The 22,872-nt window shown below is 35.7% G+C and overlaps 1 protein-coding gene and 1 pseudogene across 1 annotated transcript; both read right to left on the bottom strand.

Annotated features, from left to right (window-relative positions):
• Positions 1 to 3,424: 3,424 nt before the first annotated feature.
• LOC145089989 (uncharacterized) lies at positions 3,425 to 3,982 on the bottom strand. Its single transcript, XM_079028352.1, has one exon. It carries the CDS (start codon positions 3,980 to 3,982, stop codon positions 3,425 to 3,427), a length of 558 nt encoding a protein of 185 aa, XP_078884478.1.
• A 7,556-nt stretch (positions 3,983 to 11,538) lies between these two features.
• On the bottom strand, positions 11,539 to 12,735 carry LOC145089988 (hexokinase-3-like; annotated as a pseudogene).
• Positions 12,736 to 22,872: the final 10,137 nt, after the last annotated feature.

Here is a 22,872-nt window from a genome sequence, read left to right as displayed (position 1 = left end):
TGTTTTTAACAATTAATGTTTCTCTAAAGTAATGTTTTTAAAATGAAATTTTTGGACGTGAAATCTGGGTCGTTACATTATGGGTTGATTTCGGCCAAAGATAAGGAGGAAAGGGTGATGGGATATTTTCCTAGTTATTTGTTCGATAATTGTGTGGGTAACTGTTGGGTAATATTTTGTATTGGAAAAGGATGAAACTTCAAGTCACAAAGTCAACCTTCCTTATCTACTTTTCCAGCCAAAATCTCCATGGACACCACTAAAATTATATATGATTTTGGTCCATGCATCAACCGAGATCACCTTGATTTCGGTCCAAGAGAAGCTGAGAACACTAAAGTCTTCGGTCTACATGGATCTCAGTCTAGTGGGTTCTCGGTCAAGCATGATTTCGGTTCTAATCCATCCTCAAATGGTGTTTTCGGTTGGGTATCACCCACTAAAGGGTGATTTCGATTCTAGTGCAAATCGAAAATACTATTTTGTTTGGGGTCCTAAGCCGAAAACTCTAAAGCAAGGTTTAGTTTATGATTTTGGCTCTAACTTGTTGACTTTCAAAGGTTCATTACGAACATTGTTTTCAAAGTATGTATATATTTTTACTTATACAAATGATGTCTTGTGGCTTTCAAGGATTTATTGCAACAAAGTCATGATGTGGTTTTACTAATACATAGATACATTTTAGACCTTACTTGACCCAAAATTTTACGATTGTCTCATCATCCCCCCATTATAGGGAATTTCGTCCCGAAATTTGCATCTTGGATGGGTTCTTGCAAACTAGAAGAAATGTTGTGTGTATTTCTGTTTCATTTGCTCCTCTCATTCCCAAGTAAATTCGGGCCCTCGTTTGGCGTTCCAACGTACCTTCACTATGGGTATGCGACTTTTTTTCTTCCTTTTGACGTCTTATCCATGATTTCCACAGGTTCCTCTATGAAGTGTAGTCTCTTGTGTACCTCGATTTCGTTGAGGGGGGACTACAAGAGTCTCCTCGGACAGAAACTTCTTCAGGTTGGACACGTGGAAGGTGGGATGTACATTGTTGAGCTCTTATGGTAGTCGAAGTTTGTAAGTCACCAGGCCGACTCTAGCAAGGATATCGAATGGCCCAATATACCTGGGATTTAGCTTCCCACGTTTGCCAAAACGTATCATACCCTTCCAGGGTGAGACCTTCAACAGTACGCGGTCACCAACCTGGAACTCCAAGGGTTTTTCATCGTTTGTCCGCATAGCTCTTTTGTCGATCCCGGGATGCCTTTAATCGTTCACGGATTTGAACGATCTTTTCTGTAGTTTCTCGTATGATCTTCGGGCTTGTGAGTGTGCTATCATGCACTTGTCTTTTTGCTAGCTACATGTCACCCACCTCAGCTCATCACAAAGGGGATCTACACTTGCCCCCATAGAGGGCTTCGAAAGGTGCGACTTTGGTGCTAGTGTGATAGTTATTATTGTAGGAGAATTCGACGAGTGGTAAGTGGGTATCCCAGTCTTTACCAAAATATATCACACATGCTTTCAACATGTCTTCCAGCGTCTGCCTTGTTCTCTCGCTCTGCCTGTCAGTCTGAGGATGACGGATTGTACTCATGTTAAGTTTGGTCCCCAAGGACTTCTATAGTGACAGCCAGAACAATGAGGTGAATCTACTATCCCATTTGAAGATGATGGATATTGGCACCCCATGTAGTCGCACGATTTCTTTAATGTACATCCTTGTTAGCTTTTCCATCTTGTCGCTCTCTTTTATTGGTAGGAAGTGTGCATATTTGGTTAACCTATCAACGATCACCCAGATGATGTCAATTCCATTCATCGTCTTGGGTAACTTGGTTATGAAGTCCATGGTTATCCGCTCCTACTTCCACTCAGGTATGTCCGGTTGCTGAAGCAAACCTGAGGGCTTTTGATATTCTACCTTGACCTTGGCATAAGTCAGGCACTTGCGCACATAGTTAGCGATCTCTGCCTTCATGTTTGGCCACCAATAAAGTTTCTTGAGGTCCAGGTACATCTTGTCTGAAATGGGATGAACGTAGTATTTTGTCTTGTGAGCCTCGTTCATGACAGCGTCTTTATGTCCGCCGAATTTCGGTGTCCAGATTCGATTCATGAGATAATAAGCCTCGTCATCCTTAACTTCAAGGTTTTTATCCATTCCCTGTAAGGCCTCACCTGTGACATTCTCAGGTTTCAAGATTTCTAGCTGCGCCTCCTTGATCTGTGTGGACAGGTGTGAATGAATGGTCATGGTCAACGATTTTACTCGGTGGCCCGAGTATTCTTTCCGACTTAGGGCGTCTGGTACTTTGTTGGCCTTGCCTGAATGATAATGAATTTCACATTAGTAGTCATTTAGCAACGCAAACCATCATCATTGTCTCATGTTGAGCTCCTTTTGATTGAGGATGTGTTGTAGACTCTTATGATCTATGAAGATGGTGCACCTTGTGCCGTATAGGTAGTATCTCCAGATCTTCAGGGCAAACACCACTGCTGCTAATTCGAGGTCGTGCATGGTGCAACTGACCTCGTGAGTCTTGAGTTCCCTTGAGGCATAGGCGATGATCTTTCCTTGTTACATGAGCACACATCCTAGGCCCTGCTTGGATGCATCACAGTAGACCACAAAGTCTTTGGTCCCTTCTGGGAGAGAAAGGATTGGAGCACTGCACAGGGCTTGTTTAAGCGTTTGGAAGGCGGCTTCTTGTTTATTCCACCATCTGAATGTCACTCCCTTATGAGTTAAGGTAGTGATTGGCTTTGTGATCTTAGAGAAGTTTTGTATGAATCTTCGATAGTAGCCAGCAAGGCCCAAAAAATGGCGTATCTTTGTCGGTGTTTTAGGTGTTGCCCAGTTTTCAATCTCCTTGACTTTAGAGGCATCCACATGTATCCCTTCCTCACTGACTATGTGCCCCAAGAAATCTACTATTCGAATCTAGAACTCGCATTTCGAGAACTTTGAGTATAACTTTTCTGCCCTTAACATCTCCAAGACCTGCTGTAGGTGCTGACTATGTTCCTCCTTGCTTCGTGAATAGATTAGTATATCATCGATGAACACTATCACGAATTTATCCAGGTAAGGTCGGTACACACAGTTCATTAGGGCCATGAACGCCACATGTTCATTAGTCAAGCCAAAGGGAATCACTACAAACTCGTAGTGACTGTAGCGAGTTCAGAATGTCGTCTTAGGAATATCTTCCTCCTGAATTCACAGTTGATGGTACCCCGCCCTTAGATCAATCTTTGAGAAGTAGCTAGATCCTCGTAGTTGATCAAATAAGTCGTCGATTTGAGGGAGGGGATAACGATTCTTGATAGTGAGTTTGTTCAGTTCTTGATAATCTATACACATGCGAAAAGATCTGTCTTTCTTTTTCACGAACAAGACCGGTGCTCCCCAAGGTTAGAAGCTCGGTCTGATAAATCCTTTGCTAAGTAACTCGTTCAGTTGACTGGACAGTTTCTGCATTTCAGTCGATGCTAAGCGGTATGGAGATTTGGCTATGGGGTTGGATCCAAGAATCAAGTTGATTCTGAACTCGACTTTCCATACGGGTGGTATTCCCGGAAGGTCTTCTGGAAATACATCGGGAAATTTACAGACCTCGAGAATATCTTTGATGTCTTTCACTCCTTGTTTCTCATCCACCATGTGGGCTAAGAAGGCGTGGTATTCCTTGTGTAGATACTTCTGAGCCTTGATGCAAGAGTTCAGTTGTAGATTCATGTTGGGCTTGTCACCATAAATGACGAGGTTTTCACTATTTAGTAGGTTAAGGCGAACAACCTTTTCATAAAAGAATATTTTGGCATGGTGAGGAATTAACCAATCCATGCCAATGATAACGTCAAAGCTACTTATTGCGACTGACATCAGGCCGATTTGGAAGGAATGATTGTTTAGAGTTTGTATGCACCCTACGAATATATCTTTAGTGCTTTCAGTTTTTCCATTGGCCATTTCTACGGTGAATGTTTCATTTAGCGATTGGGGTTTCTATTTGAGTAAGTGTTTAAACTGGTGGCTCACGAAACTTTTCTCCACACCACTATCGAAAAGTATGAATGCGTATGAGTTGTTTAGGAGAAACCTACCAATAACCACGGTGGGATCCCTCATGGCCTCCTCATGCCCCATCGTTAGAACCCTTCCTATGCCTCCATTATTTCTATTATGTGCCTTCGGGCAGTCCTTCTTGAAATGTCGGGTTTCACCGCAACTGTAGCATGCGTGACTCACCCCAGCATTAGCGGCTTGAGTGGTTTTTTGTGCCGGTGCTTTGCATAAACGGGCTATGTGCCCCTTCTTGTTGCAATTGTTACATTGCATTTCTCAGCAGGGTCCATGGTGGTGGTAGCTGCACTTGTCACATTTTGGAAGAGTCCCAACATATTGATTGGTTGGTACAGGGGTGGTAAGGGAGGTGATGGCATGGACAGCCACAGTTTGTTGTTTCTTGGCCGGATCTTGAGCGGGTTGGCTCTTTTTTTATTCCCGAACTTCCACTTGTTGTCTCCCTGTTTTGGTTGTTCGGGCATAGTGGTTATGATGCCTTGACGAACCCCCCTGGTCGACAAGAGTTTGTGCCAAACGCTTGGCACTGTCGAGGGTGCTTGGGTTGGCGGATATGACCAGATAGCCCCCAAATGTAATATTCTACTTTCTTGGCCTTTGGGGTGACCATTCCCAGGCACAGAGTTTTCCAGTTTGTTAAAGTGGGCATTATAGATGGCAATGTCAGAGCGCTTCATGGCGTGTTCCCACAACTCCTGTTCCAATTTATGCATCTCGCTCCTTGGACAGTATTCCTCGAGCATCATTGCTTTCAAATCCTCCCAACTCATAGCATTGGCAACGGCTAGAGTCAAAGTTTTAACGTGGTTGTTCCACCACGACAAGGCTGAGTCTGCAAACGTACATGCAACATATATGACTTTGTACTCATCCAGGCATGCCCAAATTTCGAATATAGACTCGGTCATTTCAAACCATCTTGTCAAAGTGATGACTCCGTCGTCGCCATGATAGGTCCTCAACTTGCAGTTCATAAATTCTTTGTAGGAGCACATTCACTGGTGCCCTTTGTTCTCCCCTTGGTTGGAACTATTAGTCCCGTTTCCGCTTCCGTTGTTGTTACTGCTGATTTGGGCCACAGCGGCAACCTAGAACACACTAGAATCCATTTGTGGAGGTGATGGTGGTTGTGGCGCTGATGTATTGTTGAAGCGCCTGTTAGATTTCCGGTGGTGGCATTTTTTTCTACCATAAAATTTAAAGGTGGAATGACGATAAGTCTCTGATAAGAGTTTATGAATCGGACATTACCATAATGGAATGCCTTGTTTATGTATGTATCAAATCTCGTTGTCATTGAAATTTGTAAGCAATTCACAAATGAAAATTACTATAATATGTAAACAATTGCATAACAAATTGCAACATCCAATGAGATAAAAATGCATACCCATTTCATTGATATTATGGTACTAGTTCATAGTTTTATGAAAATTCACCTTTAAGAAGGTCTACATGAAAGAGTAGCACCAACTGTTACTTGTAAATAAAATAAAGACATGAGTAGGATAATCCTTACACGTCGCGGGTAGTCTCCTATGGGCCATGGGATGAAGTCATGGAGGCCTGCATCTCCGCTATCCGGCACTCAGCTGCAGTCACCCTCTCCTCGAGAGCCGAGTGCCTCTCCTAATACTCCCTTGTTTCCGCTCGAGCGGTGGTGAGGTCCTCATGGAGGCGGTCAATAAGGTGACATGTCCAAGGATAGTCCCTCTCCAGTAGTCGAGCCTGTGTGTCAGCAGCGGCCCCCAGCTCCATGATCCGACTCGCCGACGCCCTGGTTTGATCTCCAAGGTGGATGATTTGTTGAACCATAATAGGGAGGGAACTGTCTACCGGTCCCCCGTGACTGAGGTTATAGAAACCTTGCTCCATGCCGTATGGAGAACGCTGATGTTGCTGCCGGCTCCACCTTTCCAGGTCCTCCGCCCAGCGGGGCATGGGTCGCTGTTAGCCCAAACGATGTGCGGGAACTCATGTGATGTAAGGAGGATTTATGACTTCGGACTCTGCATCAGAGTCCTCCTCTTCTTCTTCCTCGTCTTCTTCCTACTCCTCTGGATCCTCTTCAGGTTCTTCTTCCACTATTTCCTCATGATCCTCTCCGGGATCCTCTTCGATCCACCCACCATTCCCCTGGTTAGGGAAATAGGGGTCTCCAGGCATGTAAAATCCTACCATAACGTCTGTGCAAGAATAGAGATATGAGAAATACATGAAAGGATTAAGTGTATGATTCTGTAGTATTCTAGAATACTCTTATAGTATTTTAATCTTTATGTTTGATTCTAGAGTTTCTTGGTATATATGGTTGGTAAGTTTTAGACTCGTTTCCCACCATGACCATTCCTAAACACAAGTTAGTCATATCTCATATAAATATAGTTGGTCAGGCCATATTTACCCTAGATATGATTACATAACTGTCTAGGCTTAACCGTAGTGTTTAACTCCTCTAAATACTTTTTATATGTTTCTTATTATGACATTGTTTCTAGTATGCATGCATCTATGTATACTTTTTATAAAAATACTATTATATTTTAAAAGTATACTTCTTATTCAGAGTATTTTAGCCCCATTGTATTTATAGTTGTATATCTTACATGGTTTGATATACTTAGTTCACTATAAACAATGCTCTGATACCAATCTGTCACACCTCCAAACCAGAACAACGGAAATGTCTGGGGTGGATGACTTTCATGTAAAGTATCATAACAATTGAATAGTATCGATCAAAGCATTACAACCATTGTATTAAATATCTAATAAGTTTACAATGTGCTAAAAAACATTGTCTACATGATATCAAATACATATGACAAAAATAAATAACATGATGCGACGAAGCCCCATCCTCCAAGAAACTCTTTGATTACCTGATTACTGATTTCCTGAGAATACAAGTGATTTTGAAAAGTGTCAATAATTAAGTTGGTGAGTTCATAAGTGTTTTGTTTGAGAAGGATTTGTAACAGTTTCGTGAGAAATGATAGTTGTATACTTTCAGAAAATCCAATATTTTCTTGAAAAATGAACTGTAAATCCCAAGACTAAAATTGTAAGTAATGTATTACTAAAAAATGGTATTATGAAGTTTTCTCTTTATATAAAACTACTTGAATGTATGTTAACCCATAAACCAAATGTTTTGTTAATACTTCATGTGAGTTATTATAACCATACTAATGTCACTAGTGGCCTGCTACGATGTTCTTCAAGCGTCGGAACTGTTACGACATTTGTCACCCTATACTGGCCGATCTAGCTGTAGCTAAGAGCTGAGGTGCGGGGTTATCAATCCTGTATAGATCTATACACAAGTGTCACGCTCTCCCTACATGAGACTCTGGTTATAATGCAAGACTTGTTGTGTACTATGGTAGGTACGGTGAAGCCAAATGTCTCACAAAAATTGTATCAACCAATTTACATGAACTGAAAACCCCTTTTTCTTGTAAATGAAATAATTATACCTTTAAATAATTATATGTTTCGTCCGAAAATGATAGTGTAGTGTTTGTGACTCCCAAACTATACCAATAATAATTTATCGTGTTTGTTTGTTAACAACATTTATATAATCATTTATATAAATACATAGTCATTATCTTGTCTAGTTTCAAAATGTAAGGTCAAACATCATATGTTTGGGTTGTAACCCATAAAATGGTGAAATAATTGAAATGTACCCTTTTTGTTAGAAAAACTATATTTTGGTAAACAGCTCCAAAAAAAATTTGGTTGTATTGAAATCATAATTTTGCTTATGATTAAATAACATAGTTTATATCTTGTTGTTGTTAGTTTTTCATCTCATAACTATTATATCACAAATCATTGTCCAAAAGCTAGTGATAGTCATATTTAATGCAATAATGTTTTATATTGAAACAAGCAAGTATTTGTATGATAAACCAACTTTTACTTGTATCCCCCTCTCCTAAAACATGAAAATCTCAAAAAATGTGGGGGTATGAACTCACCTTGAGTGTGGTTGGGATTGGATAAAATAGATAATTGTGAAGGTCTTCAAGCCGAAAACACTTGAATGTGGTTAATGAACTCTTTGAAGGTGATATTATCCTAAGAGTTTTAACATATAATAATGTGTGTAAATGAGATGAAACTAACATGAAAGTGTATAAAAACACTAGATTAACAAGAAAAGCTTACCAAAATTCTAAGAACAAGCTTGGAGAATTTGAACTTTGAGGATTTGGACTTGGTTCTTTGAGAGAAAACAAAGTAACAACAAGTAAGATGGAAATGGTGGGGGATTTATGGGGTGATTTCGGCCAAAGATAAGGAGGAAATGGTGATGGGATATTTTCCTAGTTAATTGTTGGATAATTACGTGGGTAACCGTTGGGTAATATTTTTTATTGGAAAAGGATGAAACATCAAGTCACAAAGTCAACCTTCCTTATCTACTTTTCCAGCTGAATTCTCCATGGAAACCACTAAAATCATATGTGATTTTGGTCCATGCATCAACCAAGATCGCCTTGATTTTTGTCCAAGAGAAACCAAGAACACTAAAGTCGTCGGTTTAGATGGATCTCGGTCTAGTGGGTCGGTCAAGCATGATTTCAATTCTAATCCATCCTTAAATGGTGTTTTCAGTTGGGTATCACCCACTAAAAGGTGATTTCGGTTCTAGTGCAAACCGAAATTACAAGATTGTTTGGGGTCCTAGGCCAAAAACAATAAAGAAAGGTTTAATTTATGATTTTTGTTCTTAAATGTTGTCTTTCACAGGTTCATTACGAACATGGTTTTCAAAGTATGTATATATTTTTACTTATATAAATAAATGAGGTCTTGTGGCTTTCAAGGATTTATTGCAACAAAGTCATGATGTGGTTTTACTTATACATAGATACACTTTATACCTTTCTTGACCCAAAATTTGCCAGTTGTCACACATCATATGGAGTGTCGGTTTCATTTGTTTACAACCCCAACGCCTGATTTACTTCCAGGTTTTGGACACTACTAGAAAAACAACATTTTACGACGCGCAATGTGTGTCGTAAAATGCTCAGACGACGCGCAAATGTGTGTCAAGGAAGGCCCTGTCATAACGAGAAACGACACGCTTTTACGTGTCGTCTATTTACGACGCACATTTATGACACACATTTACGACTCACGGTTATGACACACAATGCGTATCAAGGAAGGCCCTGTCATAAAGGAAGACGACACACATTTGCGTGTTGTAACCTTACGACACGTGTGTTTATGACACGTAATGTGTATCAAGGAAGCCCCTATCATAAAGGAAGACGAGACGCATTTTGTGTGTCATAATTTTAAATGTTTTCAAAATTATATATTTTTGATAGATTTACTAATTTTCAAATTAAATAACACACTAAAAGTCTAATAATACAAAATAAAATACCATAAACAATAAAGATAATTCATTGCACTAATATGTCAAATACAAATAATCATTCCAATAGTAAGTAAATGTAACACATTGCTAATATTGCATAATATTTATTATAGAAAACAAATCAATAGAAGTTGTAACATAAATTTACAAACTAATTAGATACAAGAAATATGAAAAACTTGAAATCCCTGAGATTAATAGTTATTACAGAAGCTTCACCTGAGATACATACAGTTGGACCAGTAAGCAAGGATGTTCCCGAATCCACAATAGCAGCACAAGAACACGTACACGATATCTTCTGCTAGAAGGTGTCAATCCAAAACTATTGTTGAAGGTTGCCATGATAGATGTTAAGATTTGAACATAACAAGAAACCAATCAGTGTTGGGAACTCAAAATTTACTACCACGATTATCATGTATACTCTGGACAAAAAAATAAATATAAAATGGAAATGAGTCAAAAGTTTAACTGTTTGGGCTATTTATGTCCTTTTTTTTACAATTTAATCTCACCTTGATGGCATTCTTTTTCCAACTTGGGCATATGAATACTTCTTGGCAAATGCATCAACAATGTCATTTTGGCCACTGTCAATCATACAAAGTGCTCGTTGAAACCCATCATCATTTATCATCTTTTGTGAACTTGAATATTTCACTTCAAAAAACTAAATTTACAAATCCCAAAATTGAAATTTTTAGGTAATATAAATTGCATGATACAAAAATCAATTGATAAATAGTTTTTTATGGTAGGAAGGGCATAACTGTCATTCGGACATTCCTATGATAAACCTAGAAAGTTCACATGAAAGGCTCTCTCAAGGCTATGGGCAAGTTTAGTTCAGGCTCAGAAGTAGGAATATCCAAATTTGGAATATCCCACTGTCAAATCCAAGAAAAAAGAAAATCAATTATTGAAAGATTTAAAATCATATTTCACAAGGAGTGTTAATACTTAAAGAACACAAAAGGGTACCTTGGGCGCAAAATCGTTGGAAACTAATCTTGCAAAAATTCCCTATAATGAATGAGAGAAAGATTAAGAAATTATCACACAATGAGCTGAATTTCTCTATTAAGTTGTCCTTTGTACATTAAGTCAAAAATCTTATGGGGATTAAGCCATACATACCACTATCAAAAGGTAAAAGCTTAAAGTGTAAGTGTCATACATGAAACAAAACAGATAAAGGAATGTGTATATATAACATGGATTTCAAAAATCACTTGATATTTACTCACTTCAAGATCTGAAAACATTTCAAATGAAATGTTGGATCATTTTCACTATTACATAAATTATGCTTCGTGGAATTACTTGTGCACATGACAAGTTAGCACATGAAATTTGTGAATTTTCAGGCTAGTCTGCACTCTTGTATAAAACTGCACTTTTGTGCTTGGAATTAAGTTAAGCCCTTGGTAAGGATGAAAATAGACTTCCATACCTGATTATAGGATTTTACCTCATGGCATTTGGAGTCTTTATGAATTTTTGAAGTTGATTGATGCAAACAGTAGGTTGTATGGACCAGTCTGCAAAGATTGGTACTTATACCCTTAAAGGAATTGGAATTAGGAAAAGTGGTCAAAAGTTTAGTGAAAATAGATACACTAACCTTTCCAAAAAAACTAGACTTCATGATTTTTGGACAATCTGATAGTCTTGTATGATTTTTATAAGATAGGGACAGATTGCAGCAATGTGCTGAAACATTTCATGACAGCATCAAACAAAATGGGATAAACAACTCACTTAAACTAAGAATCGGGATAGGAAAACAAAGAAAAAACGTAGTATACAATCATACCTTTCCACAGTGAAAACCCCATTAAAATTCTCAACCTAACACAATTGCCCTTCCTATGGCATGAATTACCATTCTGCCCTTCTCTTCTTCCTTATTTTTTGCTGCATTTTTAGAAAGAAAAAAAATGTGTGGTAAAGAGGGTGAAAATCAGGGTACTTAAGTGCTGCAGCAAATGATGCAATAAAAATCACACTCTAACAAAATACGAATTGAGAGTCATTCCATTCCATCAAGATCCTTTAAAAATAATGTTTGTTGGGATTTCTGCAATATTTTTGCAACTGCTTCATTCAAATATTCCCTAAAAATCTTGTAGCTTAAATATAATCCACCTTCTATTTCTACAACTGTTCTTCTCATTTCCCACTTTTTCCACTTTTAACCCTTCTACTTGTAATCCCTGCAGTCCCATCCCTACTAATCTCTTTCAAAATTCCCACAATGCCTGCAGCTGCTAACCTTGCAGCTCTTCTTGTCACTACATCACATATTTTCACCACCAGTTTTCTCACTTTCAGTGGAACATCGTTTATCTGATAATTAATTTAAAAAAAACACATCTTTTTTCAAAAAAGAAAATAAACCGCGATTCAAAAAAGTTTTTTTATATAGAAACTAGGAAAAATCTTACATTTAGGGTTTTTTCTAGAATCTTGGCAACTTCACTCAGGTTTGGGGTGTCATCTTCATGCATAGCAGCCATTAATAGTGTACTGAGTATTTTCAAGAAACGAAATATAAATTTATTTTTGTAATCCCATTTGTTGAGAACTTTTTATCAATCTAAACAATGTACTTTACATTGCTACCCCTATATTGGTAAAAAGAGTAAAGAGTTTTCATTTTATGACATACCTTAACACGAATCTTGTTGAAAGCTTAGAGGAAACTGGTCCAAAAATATTTGATTCTAATGACATTTTGTGAATTAGTCTTCTTACAATGTCACCTAAGTACATTCCTCATATCATTTTCTCAAAACCCTGTATTATTAATCACAAAAATCATATCAAGTAAAAAAATATGGAAATTATAGAATGAAAATTATCTTGGATAAAAATAACTAAATTAACCTGATCATTTGGGTTCTGACTTTCTGCATCAAGATCAATGTCATATGATGTTCTAGGTAAATGTGAGGACCAAAAATTACCCCATTCCATGTTTATAACCTAATTGAAGTTAATTTACATTACATAAGTGAATTGAACTATTATTTTTTTATGAATTCATTGATAATTGAAAGACTAAAGATACCATTCCCCCTAAAGTCATGAGAAGACCTTGACATTTTATAACAGCATCAACTCTCTCCAAATAACATGCATTTGTTCCTGTTCCAATTACAACTGCTGCAACTGTATCTTTATCATAGAAATGTCCAAGAGCTAATGTCCCAACACTATCATTCATATATATATATATATATATATATATATATATATATATATATATATATATATATATATACTATATTAAAATCATATTAATAATCTTAACAACTATACAAAATTACATAACAACAATGAACAAAAGTCCTTACAAGTAGGACTCTTTCATGCATCACACTAAACTGGAAACAAGGTAAAAATCAATTGAGTTCTTGTAGTCTAAAAATGATACTCAAGCAACTTTGGAAAGATCTATATACAGTCATAGCAGGTACCTTGAGTTGGAAATTTCTCATCAACCAATGGGATGTCAACAAGCACCGATCAATTGATGACTTTAACATGAATGATTATGAATGTGATCGGTACCTAGGACTCCCACTCAGATGAAATTGAAAAGAGAGAGAGAAGATTACCAGATGGAATGATTCTCATCCTTACAAAGGTTTCGTGCTTTGGTTCTTTTCTAAGAATATCAGCAGAATGAAAGAAGATCAACTTTAGTAGATAGCAGAATGAGTGTGGATGGGTCCGACTTATCATCATCAAAAGCTCCAATCTTTCTGATAGTATAGGATCTCCAATCTCTTTTGAAAAAAAAAACCCTAAAAAGACAAATCACAATCGATCCAATAATCGGTGATTTTGACCTAGGAGGGTTGTAATATTGATGATACAGAGATGTAGAAAATGGCTTCAAAGGTGTCATCATATTCAGGGTGCAAAGAGAATTTGGACTCGATTTAACTAGGATTCGAGTTTCATAAATTAATAGGAGAAGAAAAGTAGATAGACACCACCGATTGTGCTTGGATAAATGATAATTCAGTAGGAGCATGGCCAATAGGGAAGGACCAGTGGTCAACGGCAAATGTGAGGAATGAGATGTTCGATGAGACAGATAAGAAGGAGGACATGAGTAGGGGAGAAGCGGATCGGAGAGGATATTGAGAAGATGAAGGATAGAAAAAAAGGTAGAAGGTGGGTTTTTAAAATTTTGGGGATTTCATTTCCCTGATGTCGAAAGGCGCGTTACATTAAAATTATAAAGCAACATACATAGAAGACGTGTTTTTAAGATAAAGCACCCTCCATGTTTTTAATTTTTTTCTTTAGACATTAATTTAAGGTCACGCAAAAATGTGTGACGTAAATCCTTAAATTTTTTGAAGAGATGACACTATTGTAAGGTTACTCTCTTTTGCGTAACATAAATCAGTACGTGTCGTGGTTTGCGCGTCATTAAAGGCATATATTCTAGTAGTGGGATGAAGTTTCACTTGGAGTTGAGTACTCGATTGCTTTTCATTACTGCTTACCAGCCGCAGAGTGATGGTTAGAGTGAGCGGACAATTCAGACACTTGAGGATATGTTGTGTGCCTGTGTGTTGAATTTTGCTGGGAACTAGGATACTTACCTTCTTTTAGTGGAATTCTCCTACAAAAACAGTTACCACGCCAACATTGGTATGCCTCCCTTTGAGCTAATTTATGGTATGAGATGTTAGATTTCGAATTGTTGGGGTGAGGTCAGTTAGTGAGTGATGGGGAGCGCTGAAGTAGTGCTCAAGACCACAGAGTTGATTCAACAGGTGTGGGTTAGGTCACAGACCGCACGGAGTAGGCAGAAGAGTTACCTTGATCGATGCTATTTCGACCTTGAGTTTTAGGTGGGAGATCTCGTGCTTCTGAAGGAGTCATATTAGATAGGTTCCATCTGGTTTTGGAAGCAGGTACAGTTGGGCCAAAAATTCATTGGACCATTCATAGTTGTCTCTTGGGTGGTCAAGGTCGCATATTGTTTAGATCTACTTGTTGAGCTTAGTCATATTCACAACACATTTCACGCCTCTCTGCTTCGAAAGTATTTGGCTGATGATTACACAATAGTATCCTTGGATGACATTTAGGTTGATGAGTACCTGAATTATGTGGAGAGACTGGTTACTGTTTTAGACAAAAAGACGAAGTCCTTACGTAACAATGATGTGGGTTTGGTGAAGGTGCAATGGCATCACTGGAAGGGCTCTAAATGGACTTGGGAATCTGAAGAGGATATGAGGGGGCATTACCTTGAGTTAATTGCGACAACGGATTTTGAGGAAAAAATATGAGTCAAGTGGAGGAGAATTGTAGCACCCAAATTTTAGGTATAATTTCTACATTTCATTTGTGGAATTTCAATTGGCTACGAGTTGGTGAAGGTATCACCATGACATGGCATTCTGCCAGGGTCGCGTTTGCATTAAATGGTTGCCACGACATAGCCATGCATTTCCACGACGTGGTGACTAGGTTTTAGCAAACCCTAAATTTCTAGGTTTTATGCACTATTTAAGGTAAGTTATGGCTAGGGTTTCCTCCTCCCTCAACCTCCATTGCCTCCCAAAGCACCCTTGATAAGCCCTAGCCTCCTGTTGAAGTTCTTGGCTCACTTTTGGTGTTTTTGTGATCTTAGAAGGAAGAATAAGGTGTTTTTGTGCATAGATGTTCAAGAAACTTGTCTGTTCTATTTGTGTGCATCTTTTGGGCTCATTTTATGTCCTCATATTTCCATCGTTTTGGCTCTCTCTTCTTAGATCTAGATTTTGCTTCATGTTTTGGCTCATTTTTTAGTTTGGGTTGGATAGATGAGATAAAGTTTGTAACTTTATAGCTTACCTTGGTAATTTTATCTTCATTTTGACCTAGATGGGTAAAGGACATGCATGTTCATAAATTTGGGATTTTAAAGACCACTAGGGTCCCATGAAGCTTACTGGAAAGTATGAACAAGGAGCTTTTCAAATTAGGGATTTAATCAATCAAGTTTTCCCAATACAGTAGACACGATGTGGCGAGATGGGTGCCATGACGTGGCAATATGGAATTTTGTGATTGTTTTGGTTAGACTCTGCCACGACATGGTAGCATCCCTGCCACGACATCGTAGCATGCCTGCCACGACATCATAGTGGATTTTGATCGAGATCAAGCTGGATGGCCACAACGTGGCCATTATTTGGCCACGACATGGAGGGCGGCTGAGTTGACTTTGATTGTTAATCTTAACCGTTGACTTTTAACTTGGTTTGACTTTTATTCAAGGGGCTAGTGTTAGAAGGTAGCTTGAGATTTTACATTGTATGATTCATAGGAGGTGTGTATCACCCACTTTTCGACTGTGTGAGCCTCCTAGTTGTCGATTGCATTTGTGAGGTGCGTCATCTCACTCTACTACATAGGGTGCTAGTTATCTTTGTGACTCTTGCATGGAAGACCAAGATTTGTCTCCTGGCATTTGTATGAAAGACCAGGGTTTAGCCCCTGGAAATTATATGGAAGACAAGAATCTGGCCCTTTGGACTTGTACAAGTAAAGACCATGATTTAGTCCATGGTAGGAAATGATGGTAAGACAATAATTTTTCCCATAGCATTCACCTAGGGTTAAATAGACCCATCATGTTATGTATGGTTTGTGGTATTTTGAGGAACTCACTAAGCTTTGTACTTATGGTTTCATGTTTAAAATGTTTCAGGTACTTATGGTTCGAAAGGGAAGGACTCGACTCGATCGTACTGCATCCCCCAGAGATTTATTCTGCACTCTCTTTGATATAGTATGATGTTTTCATAATTTTATATACATTGTTCAATTTTGAATAAATGGTTGTATGGTTTAGGTGGTTTAAAATAAAAAAAATTACTTGGTACTTTTAGGACATTATAAACATGTTCTCAAAACATTCGTTCTTCTAAAACATTCTTTGTTTTCAAACGTGTTTGCTTTCAATACATTCTTTCAAAAAATTCCTTCCAAAGTATTTAATAGGTTCTTTTCTAAACGTTTCATATATCAAAGCATTGGTATTTCATGATCATTAGATCATTTTTCCGTCTACTTAAAATGGAAATATGCCAACATGTACTCACCTAAGTCACTAATGTAGATTGCTACTACTTTCCAGTTCAACTCTACAGGAAATTATTTTTTTACATAAATCTCATGTTAAGTCCTTAATGGGGTCATGGAATGTCCAATTCCATTCTAAATTTCTCATTTTGCCCTTAAGAGCACAAACTCCATGGATTCAACCAATAATCAATCAACACATAGTATTTACAATCCAAATCATTCTAATAACATCTATTCAAGGTTATGAACTTCATTTGCTCAACAAACATACCATAATTCATTAAATCCTTTGGTGTCATCATAGATATGTTTGAGCATTCCAATTGCTCAATAAGTCTACAATCATGGATGTGTTTTAGCATTCCAATTGGATTCATTGTCATCAAACATCATGTAGGTCATTGAATCCATTCCATAATAACTTACATATATAAAATACACAAATTAGATTTTTAGGGTTCATGGAGATAATTAGATTGAGATTAGAAACATGGAAACCGCTCACGGGAGGTTAGAAAACCAAATCATGATCATCAACTGAAGCCAAAATTGATAGTGAGGTTCTATCAGTTTCACAAAAATGATTTCTAGGTTGAAAGGAAGAGAAATTATACCTTGTAAGCCCTTGCTCCTTCCTTTATTTTCTTGGTTACTTAATTATCCACTTGAATCAACCCAAGATGGAATAAGATGAAGAAATCACCATGAGATGGCTTCTTGCTTGCAAATCATGATTTGAAGTGAATGTGGGGAGTGTGTGCATCTTATTTCCTAAACAATATCTATATTTGGTCGCTCTAGTTTACATCTTTTGCCAAATTTACCAGTACTTCCTTTATTTTCATATTTTCCTAAAAGGTTGACATAACAAGTCGTCCTTTATCCATTATATAACTTTCGTAGTCTCTTCCATTAATTAAGTCAACCCTCAGGTCAACTCACTTTGCCAATTTGCCAATTTTGTCCCTTTTAACTTTTAAAATACCATTATTTTTACTTCTAACTTTCTAAACTTGATTTCAACTAATGATATGATTATTCCTTGATGGTTTAAATATATAAATTTTCTTTCTTTTGTTTACTTTATTAATTTAAGAACCTAGTCTTAAATTTTATGGTGTTACATAAGGAATATTGGTGATCAAGAGATTCCAACAAAAATGAGAGGTTGATTCTTTAATTGTGAAAACACCAACAATTAGATCAGTCTTAAATGCAGTAGCCTTTGAAGATCTATATTTGGATCATATAGATGTGAAAAAAACTTTTCACCTTAATAACTTTGCAGATGACATCTACAAGGGACATCTAGAGAGTTCTCTTACGGTTGGTAAAAAAAAGTTGGTGTCAAAGAAGAAGAAAATTATGTATATCATGAAGCAAGCTTCAAAGCAGTGGTACTTGAAGTTCGATAACTTTATGAAGAGGAGCTAGTACAGAAGACATGAGGTGGATCATTATTCTTACGTGATGAAGTGCAGCTCCATTTATATCATCCTCATGTTGAATGTTAATGTCGTGTTGATTGATGACTTCGACACATAAAAGATCAACTAACTTAATATGTAGTTTTCTAGGGAGTTCAAGATGGTGAACTAAGGGGTTGCTAAACTGATGAAAGTCTTTATGATGAACTCAAAACATGAATGTACCAAGTTTGTTACCATTAAGAATTTGAAGTTATGCATGGATTTAACTACCCTTCCATGACTTTAAGGAATAATGTTGACAAAAGAGAGGGAGAGAGAAAGAGAGAGAGAGAGAGAGAGAGAGAGAGAGAGAGAGAAAGGGATGAATAGATAGAGTAATCGAGGAATGATGAAGAATTGAATGACAGATGAAGACTAATTTTTTAAGCCTTTATGTTAAAGATTATTAGGATGTGAAGACTTCAGCAAAGGTGCTCATGGTGCGAAAAGGTGCTACCTTAGTGAGAGAACGCTCCCTTTGGCGAAAATAAGTTAAGTCCTAAATCTGTTGGGGCATTTGGAGAATGTGTTCCAGCAATTCTGGAAGCCTAGAATGTGCTCAAGATATAGCTAAAAGCGCTCATATGATGTGTTGGCAGGCATGATACACTCCCATATACATGGCAGGTGGTCATACATATCCATCAAGGTTGAATGTTCTAGAAGCATATATATGACGTCCTGAGAATGGTTCATAATTAGTGCATCCCCTTTATAGGCTAATTCTAGATGTTCCTGACCCACCATATTAGTGTATTTCATGCTTTCCTATAAATAGTACACACCCATTCATTATTCCTTATGCTAGTTTTTTTAGTACATTCAAGAGAACACTAATTCTCAGGTTGAGAACATTTTGGAACAGTTTGTAAAAAAGAGAGAGATTCTTTTGTTTTGAAAACTCAAGTGATGTGCAACTTTGTGAGTGACTATAATTTTTCTTGAAATTTAATAAAATTCTCTTTCTCTCTCTCTCTCTCTCTCTCTCTCTCTATATATATATATATATATATATATATATATATATATATATATATATATATATATATATATCTTGGTTGTAGGCTAGATTGATCGAACCATGTTAAATACTATGTTCAGTTTTCAATTTTTTTTTTTATTTCAGTCTTTTAGAAGTTTATTTTGCATGTTATACCGAAGTTCTTGTTCGAGGTACTTATCTTATTTTGTTGAACTCCTAACTAGAATTTTTTTTGAAAATCTATCACAATTAATAATGTTTTTTCCGATAGAAATTTTTTTCTTAAAATAACTAAAATGGTTGATTCACAATCAATCTTACATCCATACAATAATTAGTTAGAACAGAATAACCTAAGCATATATATATATATATATATATATATATATATATATATATATATATATATATATATATATATATATATATAATAGGTCATGATTGCTAGTGTTGATGTAAAACGCAATGTTTTAAAAACCGGTTTTTTTAATTGAACCGGTGTGTTTACCGGTTTCCGGTTCAACCGGTTTAACAGGTTCGACCGCTGAGTAAACCGGTTTCTATAAATTTCATTTTTTTTCGTATTTTCATACGGATACACACATACACAAATCAAGAATTTGATGTCCACAATTTCAAACAATAAAATACATATGAAAACAAGTTATAGATCAATCTAAATATATTAAAATAGTTCATAACCATAAGTTTTACATCCATCCACGTGCATTAAAAAGAAAATAAAGTCTTAGATGAATATAAACGCATCAAAAAACTTCGTAACATTTATCATATGTTTTTATTCAGAAAAATTTTAATAAATGTAAAAAAACTATCAAAGTTTATTATGCAAAATGTTTCAATTTCATGTGTTTTTATTCAATTTAACCGGTTCAACCGGTTTAATTGAACCAGTTCAACCGGATTGTTGTAAAAACCGGCCGGTTCGATCCGGTTCAGAAATATACATAAAACCGGTGATAATTGAACCGTTTTCTTCCTTGATTTCCGGTGTAACTGGTTCGACCAGCCGGTTAAAACCGGTTTTGAAAACATTGGTAAAACGACTATCCATTATATTTTATCTATATGGATGGAGTTCTTACCTAGTTATGAAATAACCTTTATAATCTTCTTTATTTAGCACGTGAAATAAATTAAATTATTCTACTTTAATTAGCTTTAAACTTAACAACGTTACGTCGTTACGTACTACATTATCATGGATTTTGTTTATTCAGAATACAAATTTGAAGTATTTAGTCATTATATTTTATCGGTTTTTATTTGCTCAATCAAAGTTTAAACAATATAAAATTAGGTTAAAAGACAAACACATCTATCATGATCCACAAGAAACTACTAAAGTTTCCACCATTCATAGACATCCACACGTACAAACACAAATAGTTCATTTTAAATGAAAAAAGTTGCATGACTATACTCAGTCCAAATAAATACTAGACAAAGAAAAACCCCATATCACACTGATGCTTCTTTCTCGTTATGTTTCTTAAAAAAAAGTAAATATCTTAGTTCGCTATTATTATGACAGTACCCATATAAAAATGTCACTGTCATGCGTTTTAGGAAACAAATTGCTTAATTATACATGATCAAAATTCAGATATAATGCTTTTGTGTATATTTACTGATATACATCTTATTGAGCATCTCAAAACCCTTTCTTTTTTAACAACAAAAGATTAATAAAACGATCAATGTTTTTGTAACCACAAAGTCCAAATTAGAGAATGTTTTTTAATCCTAGACGTATACCACTCAAACGAGCAATGAACAATTCTCTCCAAAATAACACTTCGAGGAAGACACCATCCGGAGCCAAGCCTATCATTATCCAAGTGTCCAAACATTCCGAAGTTTCCTCACTAAGCATAGACATTAATCTAAGGTGTAAAATAGAGCAAGGCTCAAACCGAACTCTATTTTACATTTTATAAACATGAGAAATGAACAATTACATCATAAATTTGGAATGTAAAAGCCCCAATTTTATTGTACATTCTATAAATAAAAGAAGAGAAATCAAACATTATTTTTTTTTTTCTCTTACCATCTTCTTATATATCTAAAACTTCAACACTTATAATATTTAATAAAATTAATAACTTTTGATGACATTTGTCATCATTTAAAAATGATAGGGGATGTATAAGAACAAGTAAGAAAATATTTAATTTTTTTCTATAAATAAAAAAGAGAAATTATATATATATATATATATATATATATATATATATATATATATATATATATATATATATATATATATATATTCTTACCATCTTCTTATACATCTAAAGCTGCAATATTTATAATATTTAATAAAATTAATAAATTTTGATGACATTATCATTTAAAAATGATAGGGGGTGTATAAGAACAAGTAGGAAGATATTTAATTTTTAATAAAAGAAAAAGAGTAGTTATATTTTAAATTTGGAATGTAAATTATACCATTTCTCATATACTTTATATTTAGATTATATATAACATACAGTTTAGAATTTGATTGAAAATAAACCACTATAAAAACTATTTTACATTCTAAAATAAATTTCAAAAATAAAGTATAATTAAAGATGCTCTTAAGTTTTATCTAATTTTCAAAGTCTTCAAAGAAATAATAGTTACAGCTTGGAATAAGTATTCTATTCTTGCAAGGGGGAATAGATTTGGTGAGCGGATCCAAACATATACAGACAAAAGCAGTTGTATCAATATTATTAAGAAATATTGGTTTATATTTATTTTATCTTTTTTTGAATTATTTTTGTTATTTGGAATTTAATTTCAGGATTATGAGGAGAGGGTGGGAGGTGGTCCCACTGAAGTCAGCCATGAGGACATTGTAGTCAAAACCCTTTCCACACATCATTCCTCTTATTCTTTAATTTATTATATAAACTTGATAAGGGATTAGGGATTATATATCATAACTCATTTTTTCCCCATAAATGACAAATAAGATGTCTCCTGAGTAAGAGAAAGAAAAATCCAACTAAAACATTTAGTTTTTTTTTTTCTTTTTGGTGCAAATTTTAGACAAAATAAAATAGATTTTTTCACTAATAAATTTCGTATTACATTGTTTAGAGAAATAGATGTTGTCCTTGCAATTATACTATCTAGATGTAGCTCACCTAACAAACAATGAACATTCAGGATATTTATCCAGAAATATGCATGTGTCATGATATTAATTACAAATAAGGGTATTCATTAGAATTAAACGATTCTTATGATTAGACCTTATAATGGAGCGGGGTTTGACCCTGATCCGCTTCAAACCTATGCAAAATTAATAGGTTTGAATCATATTTTATACCCGTTAACGACCCATATTCGTTAACCCTTTTATTAAAAAGGTTGGGTATGGATCACTATCGATCCGATCTTTTTATGATCCGTCCGGTCTAAAATTATGATATATAAATAATTATTAATAAGTTATAATATATTTATCAATCTTCACGTACATGAGTCAAGGAGTTAGACTGTTAGATGTTCCACTTCAACTTCCCAGTTTAGTTTCTAATCTAAATAGCCGGTTGCAGTTGACTCTCACTATAATCGACTCTATAATCTTTGAAATAGATTGTGAAATCGATACTCCACAATCAAGACTCAAAAGCAAGAAGAAAAGGGTTTCAATCAAGATTCAAGAACAAGAAAAAAAATGTTGTAATCGACTTATCAACATTCCACAATCCAGTTTGTTTTCTAATATTCTAATATAATCAACTCTAGAATCTTTAAAATCAACTCCATTTGTGTGTTTTAATGAATA

Source organism: Lactuca serriola, chromosome 2, assembly GCF_051521515.1.
Source record: "Lactuca serriola cultivar US96UC23 chromosome 2, Lser_US96UC23_V15, whole genome shotgun sequence".
Classification (NCBI taxonomy): Eukaryota; Viridiplantae; Streptophyta; class Magnoliopsida; order Asterales; family Asteraceae; genus Lactuca; species Lactuca serriola.
This window is presented reverse-complemented; position numbering and strand designations above follow the sequence as displayed.

Bases quoted from the DNA above. Each gene is read 5' to 3' on its own strand.
- LOC145089989 (XM_079028352.1), bottom strand. From the start codon at position 3,982: ATGGCCAATGGAAAAACTGAAAGCACTAAAGATATATTCGTAGGGTGC.